This window comes from Pongo pygmaeus, chromosome 11 (assembly GCF_028885625.2).
Source record: "Pongo pygmaeus isolate AG05252 chromosome 11, NHGRI_mPonPyg2-v2.0_pri, whole genome shotgun sequence".
Taxonomy (NCBI): domain Eukaryota; kingdom Metazoa; phylum Chordata; class Mammalia; order Primates; family Hominidae; genus Pongo; species Pongo pygmaeus.
The window spans coordinates 64662137-64689362 of NC_072384.2; the positions used below are offsets into that span (position 1 = coordinate 64662137).

Below are 27226 nucleotides of genomic sequence, written 5' to 3' on the forward strand. Positions count from 1 at the left end.
AGTGAGCCAAGATCACGCCATTGCACTCCAGCCTAGGCAAGAAGAGCGAAACTGCATCTCAAAAATGAAAAAAGATCATAATCTTCATACATGATAAAAATCTTTTTGAACCAGAAAGGATCATTGAATGTATTTAGTGTTCCATCTTTGACAGAGAAGGTGGAGATTTTAAATGCTAAATCTCAAAGCCAGTCTGATGCCAGTCTGATACATACACACACACACACACACACACACACACACATTTGCCTATTACAACTAATACATTTATAATGGATCAGTTAGGCAGAAAATCTATGAGGGAAAGAAGCACTGAATTGAGAATTAGTAAATTTGGACACGTATCAACTTTATTATTAAGAAGCTGTGTTATCTCCAAAAAATATTTAAACTAAGGCTTTAGTCTCCTCATGTCTTGAATAAACCCTAGATATTCCTTAAGGTCCACTCTAGCTGCAGAATGTGAAAATACTAAGTTTCCATTTGTGGATAGCTTTTCAGAGTTATGTTGAAATTCATCTCTATTATTAATGAAAGGCCAGCCAAGGAAATTGAAAGTCATTTCTGGTCTATTAAAAGTGACTTGGCAGCGGATTTCTTATCAACTTAAAGGGTTAAACACATTTTGGTTATATAATTGTGAATATGTGTTTGTGGGAGGAAGAAGAGTAGAATCTGGATAGACCCAGACTTGTCAAAAATGAGAAAAAGAACGAATGCATACATATGGCAATCATCGATTCATATTGGCAAGTGTTAGAGCTAAAAATAAGGTGCTTTGTGATTGCTAGGAAATGGCTAGAGATAGTATTTGAAGCACCTTTTTGAAGTTTTGTTAGTATTTGAAGTTTTGTTAGGAGGCTGTGAAGCCTTGTGCAATGGAATATCACAGACTACAAGGAATCAGAGGACTGTCATGTTGTCCCAGTGCCTCTCCGTCATTTGCAATAAAAAAACAGGCTGCAAGTCAGATAGATTCCATAATTGGCAATGTTCCTATGACTACTCACGCCAGGGTAATCAGATTCAGAACAGACCTACACCTAACTCTTTGCATGGTAAATACCTGATTAGCTATTGGGATCTAACTACCGATTTAAAAATGGAAATGCATTTTGTTGTGTCTGTGGGTATGTGGCTGTGGCTGAATAAACTCAGTACATGGGTTAATTTCACAGTATTTAGTCACACGTACTCTAGGAAGAGATTAAAGTGCAGTTTACACAATTTCTGACCTTCAGTCACTTTTGATTTTGCCTCTTGGAGATGTTTGTTTGTTTTTTTAAACTGAACTGTTAGTAAGCTAAGTGCTTACATCTGTCAATTAACATATTATTTATCTATTACTTACCTTGAGGCACTTAACTTTCAGAAAAATAAAAGCTGTCTGTTTGTGGTAAAGAACAACTCTCCCTGTGTTTGCTCTTACCACTGCCCATGTTTTTAGGACCTCCTCTACTCTTTCCCGTGAGATATTCCTCATTGTTGCATATGTTATAGTTTTGTTTAAATAACTGCATAATTATGTCATCATTAGTGAAAGTCAGTTTTAATAACAGAAATATATGAAATGTCAAACTTGCCTCTTTTAAAAACAATTTTATAAAAATCACTCAAGATACTTACATCAACGATCAAGAAATCTAGCCAGCACCAGGCATTAGTGAAATACGTTTGAAATCCATAAGCAACCCATTTGAGAAGCATTTCCAGAATGAATATATAGGTAAAGACTTTGTCAGCATATTCTAGCATGGTTTTGATAGTCTTTCGCTGTTCAATGTATATATCTTCAAAGGCCTGTGAATCAAAAATATTTTATTTTACTTAAATGGCTTGCTTCTTCTAAATATTTGAAAAAAATTGCTTAGTATAATAGTGAGTACAAAACAATAATTTGATTATTGATATTTTACATAAACATTGAACATCAGACAAAATCTAAAGACTAAAACTAAGTGTGAAAATGCTGGCAGGGCAACGTCATGCCTTTAGTGATTTAGAATGTGCTTTCTTTCCTACTTCTCACCCCTAAGTCTCTATCTCAATTACTGTTACAAAGACATGCTTTTAATGAAATAATATGAACTCAGAAATAACTAGAAGTTCTGTTAATGAGGGACAGAATTGGCCTATTCAAACATTACTTTGTACAATTTCCTGAATGATCTGGCTTATTTTGAGAGAATAAGTTGATTATACTTGAAAAAAAACCCTAAAATACACTTTTAGTCCATAAATGTTAATCCAATTATTAGGGAAAACTGGATAGTATTTGACAGGGAAAGTAACGTGGTTACAGAATGTCTCTGCAAATGGTTGTCTCAGTGAGGAAAACATCTGTTAGATAAACACCAGATGAGAAATTCCATCTGGCTGTTTCATGGTGCTGATTTGTTCTGAACTGAATTTTGCATCGTTAAACCTTGGGTGCCAAGCTCTGCAAGACAGGGATATGCCTTTTCTTTTGATTCTGAAGCTCAGTGTTTGCATCTGGTAATTTTGGAGAATAAACTATTTCACCAGAGTCTGATTCTTGCCAATATGCATTTCACTTACCAATGCACCACTACTGAGAAGGATCATGAACACAATGAAAGTCTCAAACCAGTTGTGCTCAACAATGCTGTAGCAGGTTTTTCGAAGATTCCACCAGATCTTCCCTTTGCCTTCTTCTGTACTTACTTGACAGAATGGAAACTTTTTAATACATCCTAAAAATCAAATATAGTTAATTAAAAAATATATTTTAATCTCAAATAGGAAAAAATAAACTTTCTTGCTCCTTCCCCACTCCACTTCCAGGTAATCATTTCATAGGGTAACCATCTCCTTCATTTCCTAGTTATTGTCAGCATCCCTCCTGTATAATGAATTATTCTCAGACTTATATACTCAGCCAGCTACTTAGAATTCAAGGAAATGTTTTATCTAGGTTTGCTTAAGTAACAATGGTTTCATTCTTCACCACCAGTCAGGATTATTTTGCCTCAAGGCCATTGATGAAAATAGTCCAGGTGCATCTCTCAGGTTTGAGGCAAAACTACATGTTTGATTTGTTTATTCATATTTTAATGTGATCCTGGGTTTTCAATTCTTTTCATGCACACATGCGCAGAAAATCTTGCTGTCTTCCCAGGCATCAGCCACTGTCAATTTTCCGAAGCTAATTTATTTTTCAGCCTCAGTGCTTTTCTTAGTCACACCTATGACTCAGCTCGTCAGTCAGTATCTCTTTTCCCTTTGTCCTCCCCCTCCTAGCTTTCACATTATTTCTAACTCCCATCCACTCTTCTGCTGTAAGTCTCTGAGCTACTACTCATCAGATTAAGTCCAATCACATTGAATAATAGATATTCATTGATTTGTGTGCAAGACACTGTGCTGCTTTCTGTGAAAACAGCTATTGCTTTCCCTGCCAAAGCTTCACAATACAGTTACATCTCAAAACAGCTCTAGCCAGAGCACATTAACCACATTGGAACTGTAAGGGAGGGAATGTAATTACTGTAGCATCTATAAATCAAATCACCCCATTGCCAAGGAGTTCTGAAGGGATTACAATATCAATGACATGACATTCTAGAATGCCATTTATCTCATAGGGTCAGCTTCCTCACATTATGGAGAATGAGAAAAAAATAGACCTATCAGATCATTTTAATTGTCCAGGAATAGTCACTGCTGTAAGTATAATCCAGAAATCTAGACAGATTAACTTTTTAAAAGACAAAAAAGGAAAATAAAGATAAACATGCCTTCACTATTTATTTTAAATATTTTTCTTATTTAATTTAATTTATGTATTTATTTTGAGACAGGGTCTTGCTCTGTTGCCCAGGCTGAAGTGCAGTGGCATAATCATGGCTTACTGCAGCCTCGACTCCCTGCAAAAGCTCTAAGATACAGCTGTGGCTGAGGTAGCAGCGACCACAGGCATGTACAACCATGTCAAGCTAATTTATTTTTTCTTTATTATTATTTTTTTTTTGTAGAGGCAAAGCCTTACTACATTTCCCAGGGTGGTCTTAAACTCCTGGGGTCAAGCAATCCTCCTACCTTAGTCTCCCAAAATTTTGGGGTTACAGGCATAAGCCACCACACCTCGTTTCATAAATTTTTTTTTAAATGAGGCATATTCAGTCTCTGTAAAGAACAAGCGGAGATTGTATTTAATCACATTAGAGCTTGTTTACCTTCAGTAAAACAAGCTTCCGGTTTAAGGTCTTCTTCGGGTTCAGTTTCAGCTTGTTCACCTTCTTGGGGTAGAACAACATCAACTGTGCTTCCTTCAGATGAGCTGGTTGCATTTAATTTCTGGAAACAAAATCCCATTTCAAAGATGTGATTTTGCCCCTTTTATTTAACTAACTGGGAAATACTGTGTCATTGTGTGAAAAAAAATGCTAGTGATAGCATTTAACTCTATTAGCATTACTGATCATTACGTACTAATAACATAAATCAAGTCATACTATTCAAAATAATGTGACTACTGACCTGAATCAGACAAAAAAAGTTTAGACAACATACAGTGTTGGTCTGGAATGGACAGATTATACTGATTAACTTGTTTTATGATCTGCATTTGTATATGAATGCCATATGAATATAACTTAATACATTGAGGCCAAACCAAGAATAGTTGGATAAAGTGGTATGCTGACATCTAGCAATGATTATGTTAATTAAAATACATCAAATCAAATTTTAATTTCCACCTCTTCGGATGGAAATTTTCAGAGGGCAAAGAATATTACCAGTTGTTTCTAAGTATTGTCCATGTTTCTATAATTTTAGAAAGAAAGAGCAGCACATTAACATTAGTCACAGTCATTATATTTCAACTTTGCGCTCTATTTTTCTCTGGCTTACATAATTTTCTTCTTATTTTACTAGAAGAAAAATGATGGATCGCTCTCTTTTTTTGAACTGCATTACTGAATTCAATACTTGTCAAAGAATTCTAAATGAAATGGAAATTTCTTCATAAATGGCATTGTCCAGGATCTCTATAGACTTTCATTAGGAGCACATTCTGAATTCAATGTGTGATCCGGCTGTGAATATTTCCTTTAACTAAATCATTGTGACATGCCACATGGCTAGAAGAGCCACTGTAATATTACAAGAATAAATAATAAGTACTCTGAGATCACTTGGGAAGACAGGATTGTGCAATGTTTTATGAAAACAGATGCAAAGACATGACACACAGCACAACCTAGGTAATGTAAAGCTTTTAAGATGAACAACAGTGCATGGACATGTTAATGATTTCAAAGCCCCCATTAACTTTGGTAGCTGAGTGTTAGGGTCACTCTGCCGAAGCCTTCTGAAAGAGTTATTGTGTTATTTTTTAAAAGGCCATAAACACAGTTCATGTTGGGGAAATTTGGCTCAAAATTCCTGATTTAATGAAGACATAATGCAAATGTAGTTTAATATTTTACAATGTGAACTAATTAAAGGGTAGTATCCAGATGATACTTTCTGTGGTGTTACTTTAAAGGTGATATTAACCTGACATTAGCCATGTCCAAATATATATATCACGAAAATTACTTTAAGTCAAAATACAATTTTTTACTAGAGTACCTCCTAGGCTGGAGTATGGTAAATAGAGAAGCTAGGCCATCACTTTTGGCTGATAGTTCTTAGGGTCGTGATAGCACAATTTTTTTTTTTTTTTTTACCATTAATTTCCTCTACATTATGGAGAGGTGGGAAAGCCAAGACATCTTCTCCTCTCCTAGGATTTTTCTGCTTCTTATAGCCAGGATATTTTTATTCATTCAAGAAAGACCTAGGAAAATTACTGCTGGGTAGAATTGTAGCAGCTTCTGGTGTAACTAAGAAAATACTGGATAATTGTTTGGTCTCAGCCACTAACTTTTTCTTCCAATTTCACTGGTAGTTTATGGGTTAATTACTATGGCTTTTGATGAGTGACAGCTATAATATCCACTTTATAAGTAATAACAATAAGAAACCAAAGTATTTGAGGTTAGTTATAGAAAGTTTCATGTTTTTTTTTCCTCTTGGCTAATCCAAACTTAATAACTTCTGAGCCTCATCATAGTAAACCTCAACCTCCTGTATGAAGCCATTCTTTCTTGCATGATTTTCTTCATGCTAAATTTTATAGAGCATTTAATCTATTATACTTGTTTCCTTTGACCAAATATTCTCCTAAATATATGTACATATTTACATACATCTATATATATACACACGTATACCAACTACATACATACACACACATATATATACCGAAAGATCCAGTATATCACCAAGTATAGAATAGACACTGAATAGTTATTTTGAGTTCATGAAGAGTGAATCGGTGAATGTTTGAATACCTTTTAATGTCACTTTATAGAGAGAATTATAGTCTTTAAATAATTCTATCTCTCCATTTTGATATATAAGTCAAGTCTGGTCCTGAGAGAGTCTATCTAATTATATCAGAAAATGCATTTTCTTATTAAATAGGAATGATTTAATAAAAAATATATGTTAATAATAAAAAAGTAATTATACATGTATACACACACAGGTACTTTTCCATTTGAAAACTTTAGAATATATACTCACCCTTCACTTCCCATGTTACCACTGCTAATATAATTGTGAGATGTTTAATTTTTCACATTATAATTCTTCCACGTATTCTGCAGATGTCTTATGTTTAATACAAATACATACATATTTAAAACAAATCCTTTACAGCACAAGTCCTAATAACCACTAACCTGAATGACAACGGAATCAATCGTTTACACATATGGACCTCTGGGTGTATTTTTTTTGTTATTGGGAAGGTAATTAGATTACATATATTTGTGAATGTGGTTAACTTGTTTGGATATAAATAATCTCTATTCTAATAGCTCTGGAGGTTATGTATTTATACATCTTAAGGTAGAGAGGGACAGTGATCACAGTTCACCTCTCTCCTCCTGGCATTATGAGGCACAACATATCTTTTGACAATGGACAAGGAAAAAACCCTGCCACCATTCTACTATTGTCCAAGGAATAGAACCCATTTCATGGAGAATTGCTTTACAGTTATTACAGAGATTTTCTGATTATAAAGATAATCTTTCAGGCTCTAGAAAGCCCCTCAAGGAATGCTCAGAGGGAATCTTGGCAAAGCTTTTGCAAGCTCCCAGGACCCTTATGAACCAAAGCTTAGAAGATGGTAGGTTAGTTTGCATTTCACTAAAAAGTGTTTTATGGGAGGCTTCCTTATCTGTGAAGGTTGACATAAAGTCAGCTTTCCCAAGTTGAAGAATCTGCCTCAGTCATGATTTAATCTTTTTTTCCCCCTTGGGACAGGATCTCATTCTGTGTCCCAGACTGGAGTGCTGTGGCATGATCATGGCTCACTGTATCCTCAACATCCCAGACGCAATTGATTCTCCCATCTCAGCCTCCCAAGTAGCTGGGGCTATAGGTGCATGCCACCGTGCCTGGCTAATTTTTATTTTTATTTATTTATTTACTTATTTATTTATTTATTTATTTATTTATTTTTTGAGACGGAGTCTCGCTCTGTCACCCAGGCTGGAGTGCAGTGGCGCAATCTTGGCTCACTGTAAGCTCTGCTTCCCGGGTTCATGCAATTCTCCTGCCTCAGCCTCTCTAGTAGCTGGGACTACAGGCGCCCGCCACCATGATCGGCTAATTTTTTGTATTTTTAGTAGAGATGGGGTTTCACTATGTTAGCCAGGATGGTCTCGATCTCCTGACTTCGTGATCAGCCCGCCTCGGCCTCCCAAAGTGCTGGGATTACAGGCGTGAGCCACTGCGCCCGGCCCACCTGGCTGATTTTTAAATTTTTTGTAGAGATAGGGTTTTGCCATATTGCCCAGGCTGGTCTCAAACTCCTGGGCTCAAGTGATTCATCCACCTTGGCCTCCCAAAGTATTGGGATTATAGGCATGAACCACTGCACCTGGCCAATTTAATCTTCTTAGTCAGAAATGCTACTACATTATTTTTTAATGCCCTAGGTCACATATTTATCATAGGAAAGTACCTATCTTTTAATTCTAAGTTATGAAAATATTGTATCAACTATATAAAATTTCTAAAGTTATGCATTTACCTACATTTATAAATTAAATTGTGAATCACCTTCTTATTAAATTACATCAGCTTACGAATTATGATCTACTACCTGATATGCTTTAGTCACTGGATACATAAAGAACTTTACTGCTGTATTTTTTAAATCACTAATGTACACCCCGAAAAACTATATAAGCATTTTAAATTGTATACATTTATATAATACATATCTATACTATATACATAATTCTATACACTGATATAATCTAAATAATCTAAACATTTTCTAAATAAGTTCAACACTTTGGCATTCACATTCTAGTCAAGGGTGGTTTGTGATACATCTTATTATAGCCATAACCAAAATGACCTTCAAATTCATTTAAAAGCATATAACTGATTTAAAAGCAAGTGACCAATAAATATAAAGAATAACTTACTTTCTTTATATTGCCATAGCTGTGATACTACAATGATATAAAAAAAAGCAAAGAAACCTGAAATTAAATTTACCATATTAAGGAACTAGATGACTATACTAAATAACTAAATTCATACTTGTTCTGAAGTAGTTAGAAAAATATAATTGGGAATATAGGCATAATAATAGAAAGCTTCCATATAAAACCACATAGTACAAGTTCAAACTTGTTTTCTTGTACTATTTTCTCCCTACTCCTCCAATATTTTATGGCACTTAAAGGTTAAATTCTTCCATCCCTTGTAGAAGCGACTGGGTCTACAGAGGGATGATGGCTTATGCTCTACAAATGCACGCTGGAAAGCAGGTTTTAAGATGCAACATTCTCCAGGCCTAATTCAGCCGCAGAAAACATGCCTGGCTGTAGCAGAAGCCCGGCGCAATGCTGTGGAAGCCGCACGCTGATCCAAGAACCATGTCCTCAAAGACATGGTACCTGAATATGAAGTTTTCAAGAAGGTTAACTACAAATACCACTCACAGGAATGGGTTATTTCAACATAAGAAACAATAGAGTTAACACCCAAAAAAGGCCATGAGACCATTCCCCGCCACCCAATAGCATGACCTTATATAGAAATTCCCCCATATGACAAATATTGCTCTTGATTTTAATCCAATTAAATAATGAAATTTAACTTTCAGAGATAGAAGAGAATGTTAGCAACTGGCCTACTTCCACTGAAATGCGCTCACATTTCATTTATTTTCAATCAGCTATCAAATATTTGACTCTCACAAACTGCTGTATGATTCAAGAGGCAAAATAAAAGATTCAGCCATTACAGATTGCCTTTAAAATCTAGCCATTTCTCTAAAAAGTTGTGGATTTTTGTCTTACTAGTAGAAGAGGAAAGTTTTGGTCATACACACTATCAGGGCCTTAGTCTGATCTTTTGGATATGCATAACCATATCTTGACTTATGATACTTCACCTGAAAAACAAGACAGCCACACAGTGAAGCCATTGGGTTGCTTGTACTAGGCGGGAAGAAAAAGACCAGTAGCTCTTTTTTTTTTTTTTTCACGATCACTTATCGAAAGATTAAAAATATGAACCACCACCATCTGGTTTGCCTGGACATATATTAAACGTACAACATCCCCGGAGCTCCTTTTATGTTTAAAATAGCCTGAATAAGAACATGGTATGTGAAACTGAAAATAATTATGTTGTAGTTGAAGAGTAGAGTAAAAGAGCATCAAAAAGGAAAAAGAAAAAGGCCATTTGTTTTCAGAAAGGATACAGAAGTATTCATCTGAACCAGCTTTAATTTTTTTTTTTTCCAGCAGAAGTACACTAAAGCACCGAGACCATCTTTAAAGGTTGAGATGGGTTTAAAATGGCTATTCACACACCCATCTGCTCCTCTCAAAAAATTATCTCACATTCAATTTCACAAAGAGCATTTGGAAGACACTGGCCATGTAACAGAGAAACTGAAAGCTAGAGTCATTATTCCATTGCTTTCCAAATTCCAAAAACAGCACAAAGCCTTTTCCAGAAGGGCATGCACTCCGGACCTTAGTCAAACATCTACTTTCAAAGTTTCCATTAAGACTCTGAAAAGGAGGGAATCCTGTTATAAACACGGTGTAAATAATAATATGCCAGTACCATTTAATTCTATTCTGCTGGTGAAGAAAAAAGAAAAAGAAATCAGATTTTCTTCAATGACTAATAATGTTGTTGTATTCTAAATCTAAAAATTTGGTGCTGAATAAAAATTGCATAAATCACCATGGACTGTATCTTTGTTACTATTTTCCATTGATAATTTTATTTCTGATTTTTTTGCATTCTGCAACTAATTCTCAATTATCCCTAAGGAAAATAAGAGTATGCATAAATTAAACCTCTACAACCCCAAACTAATTAGATATTCCTTGTCACCAGAAGCCTTGAAAACTGCCCAATATTTATGAACTCTTTACATTTCCTTCAAAATTTCCCTCCCAGAACCCGCACTCTGGCTGAGATTCCAGTAAGCAATGGAGAAAGTTGAGTGAACAGAATAAAATAAAAGCTCATTACGCCACAAATCTACAATAATCTTGGGAGATGCCCTTTACTCCTCAAAAACTAAAATTAATAATTAATAACTGAAAATAGTAAATTTTCCAAGTCTCTTTTTTGCCTGGTCAGTTTTGGGTGGAACATTTAGGGAGAAATTAACATAAATCACCGACATTTCAAATAAAAAATGGGTACACTAGGCCAATTACTTAATGATCAAGATATAATGAATTTTCATCCCATATATCATGATGCTTTCCTTTTTTAAGTTACAATGATCACTATGGTTTTACAGACATAACTTTTCCCAACCTACATGAAAATCCAAGATATGTGTTGCCCAAATGCATACAGACTATGGCCCTTCATCTCCAAACCTCAGGATCACCCTACTCTTTTTTTTTTCTTTTTTCTTTCTTTCTTTTGTTCTTTTTTCTTTTCTTTTTTTTTTTTTTTTTACAGAACCTTTCCCCCAAAACATGAAAGCAAATATTTTCATCTGGAGCACATGAATCGGATAGGCTGAAAATTATATTCATAGATCTGAATATAATGATCTGAAAATGGCAGTACTATCAGAAAAAAACCCTGTGAGGCTTATTTTGGTAATACAATTTACTTATAAAGGCTGAATCAACAATAAAAAGTTGTGGTCTTATTTTAATGAAATAAAAGCAGAGAAACAAAAAAATGCATGCCCTCCTACATCCCTGACTATATTGAACCATAAACATTCCTATCAGGTTTTAAAATAGATATTATAAATCCTATAGAGCATGCAATTGGTTTTAAAAGGCTAAAGACTAAATTAGAAAACTCATGAACAGAATTAAATATGATGTTGGGATTGCCCATCTCGCCTGACCATGCTGTGATGTGTCACACGATTCAGCAGAGAGCAGCTGGGCAAGTCTAGCACTTCCTTGCCATGGCAGGGGAAGGGACACAGCTGAGTAGCATGCAGGCCAGTCAAAACTCATTTAGAACGTGATTGTACATGTACAACTTGCTTGGATAACCTGGGTAAAAGTGGTGGCACGAGCCTCTGGCTGGTTAAAAAACACCAGAGCTGCGTTCTTGATGGCTCCAGCTTGATTTTACTCCTGTGAGAAGTAAGAATGGTAAGCGGTGAAGGTCACAGTATGATATTGCTAGATTGTGTTTGGAATTCAACTTCAAATATGATTGTTAAAAGCATTTATTCTATATCCTTCACTTAGGAGGACAAACCAATAATCTTTCAAGAATTAAATTGCAAAAATTCATAGTTATATAAATATTTCAAGAAATCATGATTATGAGAACTTAAAAAATATAAAAACAAACAAATTCTACGTTAGAGCTTCTCAAAAAGATTTTCATAATTCCAAGTTTTTGTAAGATTAAAAGAAATCACTATTTTGAAATCCATGCCTTCAATTTCCTGAATTTTTTTCATGCAAAATTTATATTTGCTTTCATACCAGCCTATTTATGTTAGTGGTATTCATATATACAGATATAATATATATACACACATATATAACATATATAACAGCAATTCCTATGTTTATCTCTAAAAACTTCTAGGGATCATTTCTCTTTAGCTGCACTAGTCAGGTATCCTTTATTATGAAAATGAACAGAAGAAATACAGTAACTAGAGTATCCAAATACCATCTAAATTAATGATCAATTTACTGTCTCCTCTTCAAGCAGACATTTCATGCAAGTTTTTTAGTGAAAAATGTATAACTCTGGTGGGTTTAACTTATATGAGTGCTCACTTTATTAGCAAAGAGGAAGGATATTCTGTGCTCTGCAAAGTAGAGTTCAATGTTCTCTTGCTACTTGTGTCAAAAACCTAAGAAACATGAACCAAAATGTCACTTTATGGATGTTATTTTAAATGTGTTCATGTGTGTGTGATAGTTATTAAAAAGGAATAACCCAGCCAATATAAGTGTGCACCTGAAGTATGCTAGTAGCTTTTGGAAATTTCAAATAAAAAATGCACTTTGCTAGAATTCATCTAATCTGCTCTATAATATTAGAACATGCTGGTATTGGCTTTTTATTTTAAAAATAGTCTACTTTTTATCTTGTGCGTGAGCATATATGAGAGTTGCCCTATTACTTTTTTGGTGGGTTTTTAAAGTATTCATTTTACCAAATCATTCATATAAAATTTATTGTTGAATTTAATATTACTGTGCAAGATAATTTGAAATTTTATTCTAGGTTTATAAAAATACATACCTTTATATTTATTTAGTGATTTTCCCACTAACATATTTATATATTTTAAATAATTTCTTTACATTTTGTAATTGAATTCTATGTATTCAAAATTTAGCTTGAAAGAGGAGGATAAAGTAGTTATTTAAATCACCCCATAAGACATTTTTGTTCAGGTAAGAAATGTTTTCCAGGTACATAACAAAGGAGAGATTTATATCTTGTTATTCTAAATTTATGATGTTTAAGCCATTAAAAAGGCATGATAATGAGCAGTCATTTGAAATATCTGTGGTCATTATGAAATTTTAAAAATACTTTGGAAACCAACTGTTCAGTAGGAGGAAATTAAGATATTTACTTTCCATAAATCTGATGTCAAGAAATTCTATGGTATTAATCTAGAAAAAGTTTTCTATCTTTTAGCTTTTCTACCTCTTTTGATCCCAAGTTTTTATGCTATTTTGTCTCTAGTTTTCTCTTTTTTCTTTCACTTTGTAATTACTTATTTGATGAGCTCCTCCATTTTCAGGGAATCAGGTAATTATAAAATCTGCATTATCAAACATTATACCTTATTTTTAAACCCTGACCTCTAACTCAGACTGTTTCCCAACACTGACACTTCTAATTCAGTATATCACAATTGAACTCCTTTTCCAACATAAACTGGATAGTCCTTTTTAAAGGCCATTTCAGAAAGTGGCATTGCTGTTTTTCCATTTTCCCAGATTCTTTAGTAGGTTTGTCAAGTTGCCAATGAGTCTCAATTCTCATTACTTACTGCCCTAGCTGAGAATTTTATCACCTCATTGCTATCGAATGATTATCACCATATTCCCCAAGATAATCTTTCTTCTCTTTCACTCTAAACTGTTTTACTCTTTGATATCAAATAAATATTCTTAAAATACCACTTTCCAATTGCCTTCCCCTTCTTCAAAACAGAAAATAGCTCCCTATTAACTCCAAACTCTTTGGCTTACTTTAAAACTTTATAATCTGAAACTACCTCACACATTGAAACATATTTTCCACTATATATTCAACCAACACTAACCTCATGTAGATTATCACTGCATGATAATCTGCAATGATAACCCTAAACTCTCTTTAATACCAAGCTCACTGTCAGCTCTAGTTTTTCTTTAGTAAGCTTCAGCATTTTGCTTTCTGTTAATCTGTATTTGTCCTGAACTTTGAGGCCTATTTCAATTTTATCTCTTCCATTTAGCAATTATTCTTGCTCTGCTCAATACCTATAGCCTTATATGCAACCTGACAGGATTAAACTTTGGTTTTTTTTTGTTTTTTTTTTTTTTTGAGACGGAGTCTTGCTCTGTCGCCCAGGCTGGAGTGCCATGGTGCAATCTCCGCTCACTGCAAGCTCTGCTTCCTGGGTTCACGCCATTCTCCCGCCTCAGCCTCCCGAGTAGCTGGGACTACAGGCTCCTGCCACCGCGCCCAGCTAATTTTTTTGTATTATTATTATTATTTTTTTTTAGTAGAGACAGGGTTTCATCGTACTAGCCAGGATGGTCTTGATCTCCTGACCTCGTGATGCGCTCACTTCGGCCTCCCAAAGTGCTGGGATTACAGACGTGAGCCACCGCGCCCGGCCAGGATTAAACTCTTTAATAGGTCTTTAATGATTTCACGAGTTCATGTTAGCTTACTCAAATATGTTGAGATTTCCTTGAAGGAGAGTGTTGTTATAGAGATCTCCTTCACCCCTAGTATCCAGCAGATTGCTGAATTCACAAAAAGTGCTCAGTAAGTTCTGGTTAATTGACTGGTATTTCTTCTTACATAAATTCATGCCAGGTGATGGGAAATAAAATTAGAGTTGAATTCTTGGTTTGTCAGAATGAGCAGCATAAATTAGAGTTGAACTCACTTAGCCGACTTCAAATGGAATTCAGAGAAAAAATATCACTACTTAATTTTGTATGTATTTTACCTTTTTCAAAATATTTTCCAACTTATTATTATACTATCTTTCAGAAACTCTAAAATACCTGAAAATAGTCAGGAAGCTATGAGTTGTAAGATTGTCAGCTACCTATTATAAGGATTTCAGATCAAGTTTTGTTGATACACTTATTTAAAAAAAAGAGTTCCAAAATATGCTCACAAAATCAGACATTGTTGGTTTGGTTCCCACTGTGTCAACATTATACCCTCAAGCTAAAACATGTCTTTGATAACACCATCTGTGCTAGACTTACTTCGTACTCATATATATTAAACGTCTATAAATAAATAATAGTAAAGAATTTTAATCCTCTTTTCCACAACACAGGATTGAAGAATTAATACCATTACTACTATGATAGAAACTTAAGAATACTAATCATGCAGTAGGAACAATTTCCTTCCTTCCTTCCCTCCTTCCTTCCTTCCTTCCTTCCTTCCCTCCTTCCCTTTCTTCTTTCTTCCCTTCCTTTCTCTCTCTCTTTTCTTTCTTTCTTTCTTTCTTTCTTTCTTTCTTTCTTTCTTTCTCTCTTTCATTCATTTGTTCGTTCACTTGTTCTTTCTTTCCTTCTTTCTTTCTCTTTCCCTTTTTTCTTTCTTTCCTTCTTTCTCTTTCCCTTTCTTTCCCCTTCCTTCCTTCCTCCCTTCTCCCTCCCTCCCTTCCTTCATTCCTCCCTCTTCTCCTTTCCCTCCCCTCCTCCCTCCCTCCCTTCCTTCCTTCCTTCCTCCCTCTTCTCCTTTCCCTCCCTTCCTCCCTCGCTTCCTTCCTTCCTTCCTTCTTTTTTCTCTTTCCTAGTAATACAACAGTAAGAGTAGGTTTATTAATCTACAAAATAACTATAGCCCTCAAGTGAAGCTTTTTAAAGTAGTTCTTAGTATTTTCAAGTTGCTCTGGAAGACTATAGATTTGCTCATCCTTGACTGGGCAAAATATAATCAGTCCTACTTGTACTTTCCTAATGTGTATAACACTTTCATAAATGAAACACTATCATGGTGAATAAGACTTTCAGAGGTTAACAAAAGTACATAAAGTTTTCACATAAAAATCATAGCAAAACCTAATATAGAGAGTAAGGAGATGATGAAAATAAGTTTTTTTTAAATAACGTAATGTAGTTGAGAGTGTAATGTACTAAATAGCATCTCTTTTTTGGAAGGCTACTTTTTTTTTTTTTTTTTTTTTGAGATAGGGTCTTGCTTTGTCACTCAGGGTTGAGTAGAATGATGTGATCATGGCTCACTGCAGCCTCTACCTACTGGGCTCAAGCAATCCTCCCACCTCAGCCTCCTTTGTAGCTGGGACTACAGGCATGTGCCACCATGCCCAGTGAATTTTCGTATTTTTTTGTAGAGAGGAGATTTTGCCATCTTGCCCATGCTGGCCTTGAACTCCTGGGCTCAAGAGATCTGCCTCCTTGGTCTCCCAAAGTGCTGGGATTACAGGCATGAGCCATCATGCCCGACCAAAAAGGCCACATTTTTTAACCACATTTTCAAATGATCAAGAAAATGAATATACTAAATACTCAGAATGGTTTAATTTCCTCTGAAAAGTTGGAATTTTTAGAAATCCATTTCCCAATAAAGAGTATCTTGTGATTTTCCAACATCACTATATACATATGACTTTCGATATTACTTTTTGATAATGCATATAAGCACAATGAAAATAGTAAATAACTGTAGTACATGGTTATCATAGGAAATGGAACAAAAAGTTTAAAAGCATTCTTACCTCTTTGCTTTCTTCTAGTTCTGACTCACTGCTGAACTCTTCAGTATTTAAGTTTTCAAAGTCAGACTCTCCAACAGCAATTGGCACTGTTACGGTGAGGCTGGGGTTGTTTATGAATGACATATAATCATTTTCATCGATTACGTATTTTTCAACACTGCTTCCGGTACCTACACCACTGGTGGTTCCATTCCCATCTCTAAGATAATTAAGCTCTTTGCTTATTTCAATTCCAGTATTATTGGACATGCAGCTGTCTATCTTATTGCCTTCATGGATTTCTATAACTTTTGGCTTTCTAAAAAAGGCTTTTCGGAAACACTCCCGTATCTTATTTTTCACATAATCGATTCCCTTTTGCATTCTTCCTACTGCAATCTGCAGATTATTCATTTCATTGTCATCATCTGTAGCAGCAAGGTTGTCTGAGCTAAATGAACTCAACAATAAGGCCAGAAAGAGGTTCAGAACCTAAAAGACAAAAAGAAAAATGTCTATTTTAATACTGAAATATGCATTTAAATAACAGCCTAAAAAGGGAACTCATAGATCTTTGCTAAAATTATTTCAACAAATGTTTATTGAATGCTTACTATATTTCAGATGTCATGTCTAAGTCACATACTCTTTAAAGGACCTAATAGCCTGCTCTAAGGGCAAAATGACAAAACAAGCACCTCTTCTTTTTTCCTATTGGGAGGGACAATAGGAAAGCAGAGCTTCTAAGAATTAAATGGTGTCTACTCAGGTTTGCCAGCGCAAAGACAAAATCCCACCCTCAAGGATTCTGCCAATGAGAGAGAGAAAAAAAAGATACTTTCATCTTAATCATTTTATCTTACTTCATCTTACTGTTTCTTTTCTAGGGAATTTCTAGCTTTGTGTATATAAAGAATGAACTTATTTATTTAATAGCCTGATGATATGTGCCAAATGATGTACTTGAAATACAAATTCCTTTGGCCCAATGGCCACAAACTTTTATAACAGCAGAAATTTCTAAGTGCAAATTATATATGATTTAACATGTTTCCCATCAAATACACTTTGAAATTTATGTGTTCAAATAGCTCAACAGATGGAGAGAAATCTAAAAGTATACCAGGGTTTAGGCTAGACCCACATAAGTTACTTTTCTTTTTCTTTCTTTCTTTGCGTGTATGTGTGTGTGTGTGTGTGTGTGTGTAGAAAGTATGGGGCAATTTTAACTCTCAGAATATCATGGGATATGAAAAAGTTACCCAGCCAACTGATAAGTTATGGTTAATGCAGGAATAATTCATTATTTCTGATGTAAAAGAAAATTTATAATAATATTTTTAGCTTGAAACGTAGTTAGTTATTGAGTTTCAGAATATGTTACACTATAGACAGACATGCAAGGCAAAAGCCCCAGTTTGTTTCCTTATTTCTGTATCAGATTTTTTCAGAATCTAGAACTCCCTAATATACTATTCTGGAGAAAAAAATTATATGTCGGTAGGTATCCCAGTAGCATTCTTTTGAACAAGTTTATCTGAAATGTATCCCTCAAAGGAAAGGCCCAATATGATGGCATGAAGAAATGCTTTGCCCACGCATGACTGAGAAATTAAAGCATTAAACATATAAATATATAAACTATGCTTTTACATTAGTGATTTTAAGTCACAGTTAAAAGTAACTCCTTTGAGTCTGGACAATGTCCATACATATGAATAATTTAAACTGTAATAATTGGTTTTCCTTCAGTAATGCAAATTCAGGGAAGAAAACATTTTGTCCTCTTCCAAGTTACTTGGATAATTACAATGCATAGCTAAAATATAATGGTCTACTTCGTTGAAATGTGTCTTCAAAATTTGGTACTATGCAACCTATGTCTCTGAGTAAGCAAACTACATGAACTATGAATATGCAAAGAGCAATTTGATTATAGAATAGATAGTTGTCCTTTTAGATTTAGTAGAGGTCATTTTCTTATCAAAACAATATTAGGATACAATTCTTCTTAGTGATAAAAATTTACTTTCTTTGAAGAAGAAAGGAAAAATCTAATATTTATGCCCCCCAGGCATTCATAAATACACGTGATTTAATCTTTACATTAAAGATATGATTTCAGTTTTGTTATTCGAATGTCATAAAAAACGGGAAACCAGAGCCCAGGAGAAGTTAAATAACTTGCTCATTCTCAGAGTGCTAATAGGGGGATTTCAGTCTAGGCCACTTACTATAAACCAGAGATATGTTTACCACATCTGGCCACCTTCCTAGCTACTGTCTGCTCTTGTTCTAATTTATGAGCATTTGTAATACATACATACCACAAGGTTTCCAATGACCATGACCAACATGAAAACAATAAGGCACATGGTTTGGCCAGCGACCTCCATACAGTCCCACATGGTCTCTATCCACTCTCCACACAGCACGCGGAACACGATCAGGAAGGAGTGGAAGAAGTCGTTCATGTGCCACCGTGGGAGCGTACAGTCATCATTGATCTTGCAGACACATTCTTTGTAGCTCTTACCAAAGAGCTGCATGCCGACCACAGCAAAAATGAAGACGATGATGGCCAACACCAAGGTGAGGTTTCCTAGAGCCCCCACAGAATTGCCAATGATCTTAATTAGCATATTTAGTGTGGGCCAGGATTTTGCCAACTTGAAAACTCTAAGCTGTAATCAAGTGAAAAGATGCTCTTAGTAGTAATCATAATATAATTTTAGACATTATTTTATTAGTATGTGGTATCATAGAACCACATGTGGTAGATGTAAAAACTCAAAATATACTGAACTGATTCAATTTCAAATCCAGAAAAAATAGTGTTAACAATATTAGAATTGTAAATCTGGTCATAATATCATTTAAGTGCAAAAATAAAAATAACACATTTCAGAAATAATAAATAAAACATTTCTGATTCATCAAAAGATATGCCCATGTAAACAGGTATTTTGATTAGATACATTTTTAAATTAGCAAACTAATGTTACCTTCAGGTTCTATTTTAGACAGTAAAAAGAAATATTAAAAGTATAAATCATATATTTTTATAGGCAATATAAAATTAAAGTGAAATAACCTAAATAATGTGATAAAAATGTACAGAAAAAAATTGAAAAAATATACATTTTGCTTAATTTTCAATAAATTTTACATATTTCTCAATAAAATTTTGTGATAATTCAAAAAGTTTTTTATACAATTATTTAAGATACTAATAACATCAAATATTTTCCCACATGTTGCTTTAAAACAGTCCCCAGTCCTAGAAGTAGGGTTAATAAAAAGCTAAAATTAAGTGGGGCCTAAAATTTTTATTTGCATATCTTTACAGACTGTAAGGCCAAAAAAGCTTCATAAACTTAAAACACAGTTTTAGAAAGTATTTGTAGGTTTTCTAATGTGCCCTACATACCTAATCATTATAAAGTATTTCGAACGCTTTCATCATTCTTAGAAAATGGTTTATACTTAGCTTTAAAGAGGATGTTTATATGTTTTCTTAGAATGTCATATATTGATGTAAATTTAAAATTAAAATTAATAATTATATAAATATACATTGATTCAATTTCAAAACAAATGTTGTGCCAATGAGCGACAGGGATATATATAAATAGATACCAGTCTGAATGATCGCAGTACAGACAATCCCTCCACATTTGACAGACCAAGCTCCATTAAACTGAGGCTGACAATAATTCCGTCAAAGATATTCCAGCCCTCTTGGAAATAGTAATAAGGATCCATGGCAATGATCTTGAGAACCATTTCTGCTGTGAAAATCCCAGTGAAGACCTGAAAAATAGAGATCAGCACTACTTCAAGAGCACTGAAAAACACTGATACTACTCGAATTTATGAAGAAAAACATTAACAGTCAGGAATAAAAATATCTAAAATTTAAAGTGAGAGAATGTGACAAATCTGTTCAAGTCTAGCTTTTTTTTATTTTCATTTTTTATTTTTATTATTATTTTTTTGAGACAGAGTCTCCCTCTGTTGCCCAGATTGGAGTACAGTGGAGTGATCTTGGCTCACTGGTTCAAGTGATTCTCCTGTCTCAGCCTCCCAGGTAGCTGGGATTACAGGCATGGGCTACCTACCATGCCCAGCTAATTTTTGTAATTTCTGTAGAGACAGGGTTTCACATCACGTTGTCCAGGCCAATTTCGAACTCCTGACCTCAAGTGATCCGCCCGCCTCAGCCTCCCAAAGTACTGGGTTTACAAGCATGAGCCAACACACCCAGCCATGTCTAGCTTTTTTTTTTTTTCTTCTAGGAGAGTATTTTATCAAGTAGAGTGGTATTATTTAATGAATCTTCTCGATTTCCAAGAAAAACACCAATTTTAAAACATTTCGTGGTCTACATTTTAAATCTGGTATTGAATAACAGCTACTGAATTATTGCCCTTGTTGGTACACTCCATTTCTAACATAATCACAACCAAATTTATTTCTGGGTAGTATCACATCAGGAACAAATCCACATATTACTGAAAGTTATTAAAAATTGATTTCATAAAAACCATATTTTGTTTTTGATTTTGTGTTTTTTAAGGGACACCATCTTATTTCTATAATTTTATAAACATTCCTGAAACAAGAGTAAGTTTGCCACAAATTGTTTATAATAATGATCTCTGGATGTATGCCTCAGAATTAAGGTTAATGGATTAGTAGAGCAAGAAACTGCAGTTTTAATTGAAACCAGCAGGAGAAAATACTCAGTATGCATATACATGTAATTGAGATTAATAAGTCACTTGAGTGGCTAGATAAATGTGTATTTGACAATAGAAAGAAAAACAATGAAACAAACACAACATTTATTTTTTAACTCAAAACGATAGGCTGAGAGACACAGGATATGAAGAATTATGAAATTACTCTTGCAGAAAATCTTTTAAAGCAATTCTCTTAATTTGCTATAGTTACAAGTTGCAGTTTATGACTGTAAAGTCAAGCTTTGCATTTACCAAGACAAATCAGCCTTTATCTTGAAGGAATTCTGTCAAAATAACAGTATAACAATTATTTAATTCCACTTAAAAGAAATCTTGATCCACCCTTACAAATATATAAATCCAGCTAACACTTCATTTTTTCCAATCACAGATGGGAAATACCCATCACAGAAAAAAACAGCCTAATGGTAGTCACCCATTCACTCAAATAGAAATAAAATGTATTTTAAGCAAGCCTAGTACATGAAAATCCAGGTATATGGTGAAATGCCCATTGAAAAATATGTTTTTCATTTTATAGAATAACACATCAAAGATTTTTTTTTCAAATAGTGAGTTTGCCTGGTAAATGTAAAATAAGTTCTAACTATACAAATTTTATTTCTTGTATAAAACTTTTAGAAGCAGCTATTATTTGAAAGAGGCACTCTGATGATAGAAATATATTATTTAAAGTGAGCTAGAACCATCCAGGTAAATAATCTACAAATATCTCTATAGAAAATCATAAGGTGATCTTTTCAGCTCTTCTAAAATGACTAGATCTCATGCCTTTAAAAACATATACCCTAAATTTACGCTTATCTAAAAATGTAATCCTGCCATAAGACTTTTTATTAAAAATAATTTTATTACAACTAGCAATCCAAAATGACAGCTATATCTCTGTAAATGTTTTCAGTTAAGGCCCTAAATATCAATGGGATTGTTTTTGGTACATTTTAATCTAGTTTCAGCATTGTCAGGTAAGTTGGAAATGTTTGTTATGATGAAGATGTTGTCTAACCTACTATAATTGATAGGCTATTTTTTGCTGATTGAATCTCTATGATGGGTGCAAGCATTTTATAATGATTAAAAAACAAAACAAAAAAGATACTCCACAAAAATACAGAGCACCTTAGCAAAACTTAATTGAGATTCAAGTCTCTTGATACTCAAATTTGATTAATCTCATCAACAAGGAAGTGATGTAACTTTTATGTACTGCAGAAACAGAATGCAAAATGGGGCATATTGATCTAAGTTAAGATGGAAAATTCCACAATTCAATGTCCTCATGTAGAACATAAGGCAGTATGCAATAATTTGAGCAGTAATAAACTAGTCTGTAGATATTCTAAATTTATTTTAATGAGCAAATTATAAGCTCTCCACAAAACATTCTGTGTAATCATCTATGATCTATAATATAGTCCTAAATCAGCTAAGCACCAATGATAGAAATTCTTTCTTTCTCTCTCACATGCTGTCTCTCTGCATATGTATTAAATATATGTATTACTTTCGTATGTATAAATATTTATGATAAAGGTTGTTATGGGTAGGAAATTCTATGGGTAGATATTCTATGAACAAATGCTTTGTAAATTATGCAATGCATTATTGATATGTTAATCATTATAGTAAGGAGGTATCAACCAACAGAGACAGTCAGTTTACATATTCTCCTATTTTTATGGATAGAAATAAATAACTCAAGTCTGTTCCCTATAATTTATGCTCTCTATCTTGGCAAGTTTTGTTTCCTCAACACTAACCTGAACTTATAGATGGTTCTATCACAAAAAATCCAGCAGGCATCAGTCTCTCATTCCACTTTCCCACCTCATTATTTCAGTCACTACCCATAAAGTCATAGAATTGTAGAACTGGGACATACATAAAAAGTCATTTAGTCCAACACACTCATTGTTTATACGTGTGTTGAGAAAATAGACTCAAGGATCTAAGTGACTTTTCAAAACCACACAGATATTTACCATGAACACTTTGACTAGGACCTAGATTTGATGCTTCTGTCTAGTGCTTTTTCATTCAATCATCTTATAATCCAGCCTCTCTTATCCTGTATTTCCATACTCAACTGCTTCAGCATTGGAATTCTATATTTCGTGCTTCAGTCTGGCAAATTTCCAAAATCTTCCTTCACCTGTTCAACTTCCCTAACTGTCCAATATCCTGGGAAAAATACAAGAACTACACCAGAAATATTTTCCATCATTATTTCAAAGAAAGGTCTAAAAGGTTAATAGCATATATATGAGGAAGGAAACTGTTTATTGAGCACATGCTAGATGCCAGGCACAGTCTAGGTGCTTTCACATTACCTCATGTGACCTTCACAACAACTCTGCACGAAGGGTATTATTACGCTCATTTCAATAATAGAAAACAAAGATTCAGATTGTTTATCAGACTTGTCCAGAGGCCATATCTCTAGTAAGCACTAGGCAACTAAGGCCAAACTCAATTCCACTCGACTGCAAAGCCTGTGCTGTTTTGCAAAATCATGCTACCTGAAGCAGCCTTTTTGGGTAGGTATCAACCAGTGGGTTATTTATTGAGTGACTAACATGTAAACACTGAGAGAGGCAACGGAAAAATGGGACACGGCCTTTGCCAAAGATGAAGAAAATCTCAAGAATATGGTGAGTGTTCTACTGAGTCAAATAATGCAGATAATTTGAGGTCACTTATTAGGGCACACAATTATCCAATTGTCCACCAGCATTTCCCTTCCCCCTTCTGTTGGCAATTGCTCCTTCAGGCATGATTCCTCAGGACTGCCATGTTTTCAGCATGATCCCACCCTCTGCCAAGGCTGATTAAATCAGAGGTGAGCATGTGACCCAAATTATGCCTAAGTTCTATCAGGAGAGTCTTTGGAATGAGACTCAAAAAGAGATTCATGGTTTTCAGTGTAGAGGTTGTAAGATGGAAAATCAGTGAGCTCTTACTGAACATTTGTGGACCTAAAGACAAATGATGCAGTGAACTTGTGGGCCATATCTAAGCCCTTGATGAAAACTGTTCCTGAAGTCAGACTGCAATACTGCCCTTTACTTAGTTTGTTAGTCTACCTTTTCCCTCCATTCCAGTTTTCCCACTACCCCTTGCCCCAAGTTTGTTTGCTTTAGTACAGAGAAAGCTCTTGATTAATAATATATGTAAACCCTTTTCTTACTTGTTCACCCATTTTGATCAGCACACACAGACACAAATGAATGCTCAGTAATTTGAACCAGAGGTATGGCTAAATTACAAATGCAAATTTAGCAGCTATTTGTTTTCTTGTATGATTATCACTGAAGCTTTTTATTAGGTAGTTAACTTGAAACGATGATGTTCTTTTTTTCATATACATCAATCTTTGGGTCATCCCTTCAATGGACATGATTTTTTAGAGGCTGTGTGGGTTAAAACCACATGTTTGTGGAGCCAGGATTAGATCTCCTGGTTTATCTGGACCCACATTTCCAGCAAGAACAACTGTAAAGATTTTGAGACGTTTACAACTGGTAAGACACCACGATCAATCAGCACAGACATTGGCTTAAACAATCAGCGCTCATACCAGTTGAGTTTTAGGCTGTATCTCTGAGATTCCCTGTAATATTCCTTAGATATTTCTTTCTATGAGGAAAGAGGATATAATTTTTGGGTTCAACACAGCACAAATAGATCTTTCCCTTTGGTCTATCTCTCCCACCTCTACCAAAGTAAATAAGTAAACTTCAAGTGTACTTACCAGGTTTCCTACAGTCAACACACTACTGAATTGCTCAGTCATGGGGTAGTGCTCCATGGCCATAAAGAGGGTATTTAAGACAATGCAAATAGTGATGGCAAGATCAACAAATGGATCCATAACAATTAAATTCACAAGATGTTTTACTTTTAACCATGCATCACAGCAGTCCCAGATCAAGAACACATTGGCAAATCTATACCAGCATGGCGGACATTTCTGTCTAGATTCTTCAAGTTCTGGAGGGATAATAACAAGGAAGAGTAGTAAATAACAACAAAAATGAGTTATTATTGCTAGTAGATTTTACATTATTTAACAAAATTGATGCTTATATTTGAAAATAGAAGTTCATATTACTTAAGAAACTTGAGAAGACAATCCCATTAAATATTTTCAGAAAATGTTAATTAAAATGTCATATAGATCGACTTTTTTCTCTTTTGAATACAGAAAATAAGCACTTTGAATTTAATATTTTGCTTTTAAAATGACAAGGTTATGATTGATTAAATTGCTGTATTCTCTTTGTCAAAACAGAATTTTAAATAAGCATTACACAACTATGAAAATTTTAAATAATTATTGTTTCTTCTGAAAGTACCTTTCTAAAAACATTGCCTAAAGTTGTGATCCCTTATGTGTGTGATAACATTTATGAACTATTCTCTCCTCTCATAGTTTTCATATCAACATTAATCTTGCACACAGTGAGAATGTAGTATGCCCTTCTTTTTAGTATAAATTCAGACTCAAATCTACTTTTGTGGTTTGTATATATCTTTTAGAATTTTAGCATCATGTATTTAAAATATTGCTTGAAATTTTAATGGATGAGGCCTGTTACAAAATAATTATTATGTGACTGTATATCTAATACACCAAGAAGACATGATATAAAATGTAATTAAAGTTTTCTAAAGAACATATGTTAGAATTGACATATAATTGATCTAAAAAGGGCAGTACTAATATATTCTCTCTCCAGACTTCAAGGAGTGAGGGCTGTGTGATGTATGAACAAGTTTAGTGTACAAATAGTTGCTGCCCATTCCTCTGTGTCAAAATCAACAAACATTTCTTTCTGTGGTCCTTTGGAGGAATGTAATTGTTGCTGTGTATGTAGAAGATGGAAGAGAGACCCTTTTGTAGGATCTCTCTTGGAGTGGAGGACAGGTTTTGATTTGTCCAACTCATTCAAGTGCTCCCACAACCCTATCAACACTTCCATGCCTGAAGAACAGACTAAAGCCTGAAAGAAATGTGTCCTTATGCTTCTATATACCAAGACTTAGAAAGGGGGAAGAGTTTACTCTATTTGCATATGAGTAACATAACATAAGAATAAATCCTCACTGATATAATATCAAGTGTTGAAATATCACTCTGCAAGCAAGGTAAGGACTCAAGTCAAAAAGAAATAAGGCCAATATTAGTTTTTGTAATCAATGTGATAATATACTCCATATATCACATTCTTAGGTCTAATATATAGTTTTGATCTGGGTAACAGATTTCAGTAACTCTATGAAAAGAAGGAATAGTTCACAAAGCACATAATCACAGAAAGTTGGCTGTTCCATGACCTGCTTCTTACCTTCCATTGTGTTGGTCAGAATGCTGGCTATGCTCATGGCTCTTTGCCTTCCAGAGGAATCCTCCAGCATCTCCATTGAAATCTGGTAAGAACTTAACCTTCTCTTTCTGACTTCCGTTTCAGTGGTGGTGCCCTGCAAACCAAATACTGATGGCTCAAACCACTCTTCCCAATAAGTAATACAACACCACATAGCATTTCTTTGGCAAATCATGCTACATGCAATTTTTCCAGGTAAGAATTTTCAAGGAATAAAATATTGAATTATTGCTAAGTTATAAACAGTTAAAAAAAAAAAAGTTATCACAGGTCTTTAAGAGGAATTCACCAGCGGGATGCAGTTGTATAACACAATTATATTACAGAAATATTTTAATTAACCTGTCACAATTTTTGAGGAAATTTGTTGTAAACATGCTAAAGTCATTTATTATTTTATTTCATTCAGGTGAAAATTATTTTTATCTTCTATCAATGATTAATAATCAGATCAATCTCCCCCCCAATAAATATTATGATTATATAGTCTCAAGGCTGAATTATTTTCTTTGAGGCTATATTGACAATATTGACATATGTGGGCCAATTTTTTCCATGCACAAACACAGATGTACGATGAAATGTGT

The 27226-nt window shown here is 34.3% G+C and overlaps 1 protein-coding gene across 8 annotated transcripts in view; it reads right to left on the minus strand.

The window, feature by feature from the left end:
- Nucleotides 1-27226, minus strand: part of SCN3A (sodium voltage-gated channel alpha subunit 3) — a 115230-nt gene that overhangs the window by 23856 nt on the left and 64148 nt on the right. For all 8 annotated transcript variants that reach the window (XM_063647595.1, XM_063647593.1, XM_063647596.1 and 5 more), the window contains 8 exons: nucleotides 26601-26733; nucleotides 25004-25242; nucleotides 20126-20299; nucleotides 18814-19170; nucleotides 16508-16978; nucleotides 4197-4317; nucleotides 2560-2714; nucleotides 1627-1800 (listed from right to left, as the gene is read on the minus strand). In XM_063647595.1, coding sequence (XP_063503665.1) covers nucleotides 1627-1800; nucleotides 2560-2714; nucleotides 4197-4317; nucleotides 16508-16978; nucleotides 18814-19170; nucleotides 20126-20299; nucleotides 25004-25242; nucleotides 26601-26733 — 1824 coding nt within the window. The remainder of the gene's footprint in view (nucleotides 1-1626; nucleotides 1801-2559; nucleotides 2715-4196; nucleotides 4318-16507; nucleotides 16979-18813; nucleotides 19171-20125; nucleotides 20300-25003; nucleotides 25243-26600; nucleotides 26734-27226) is intronic.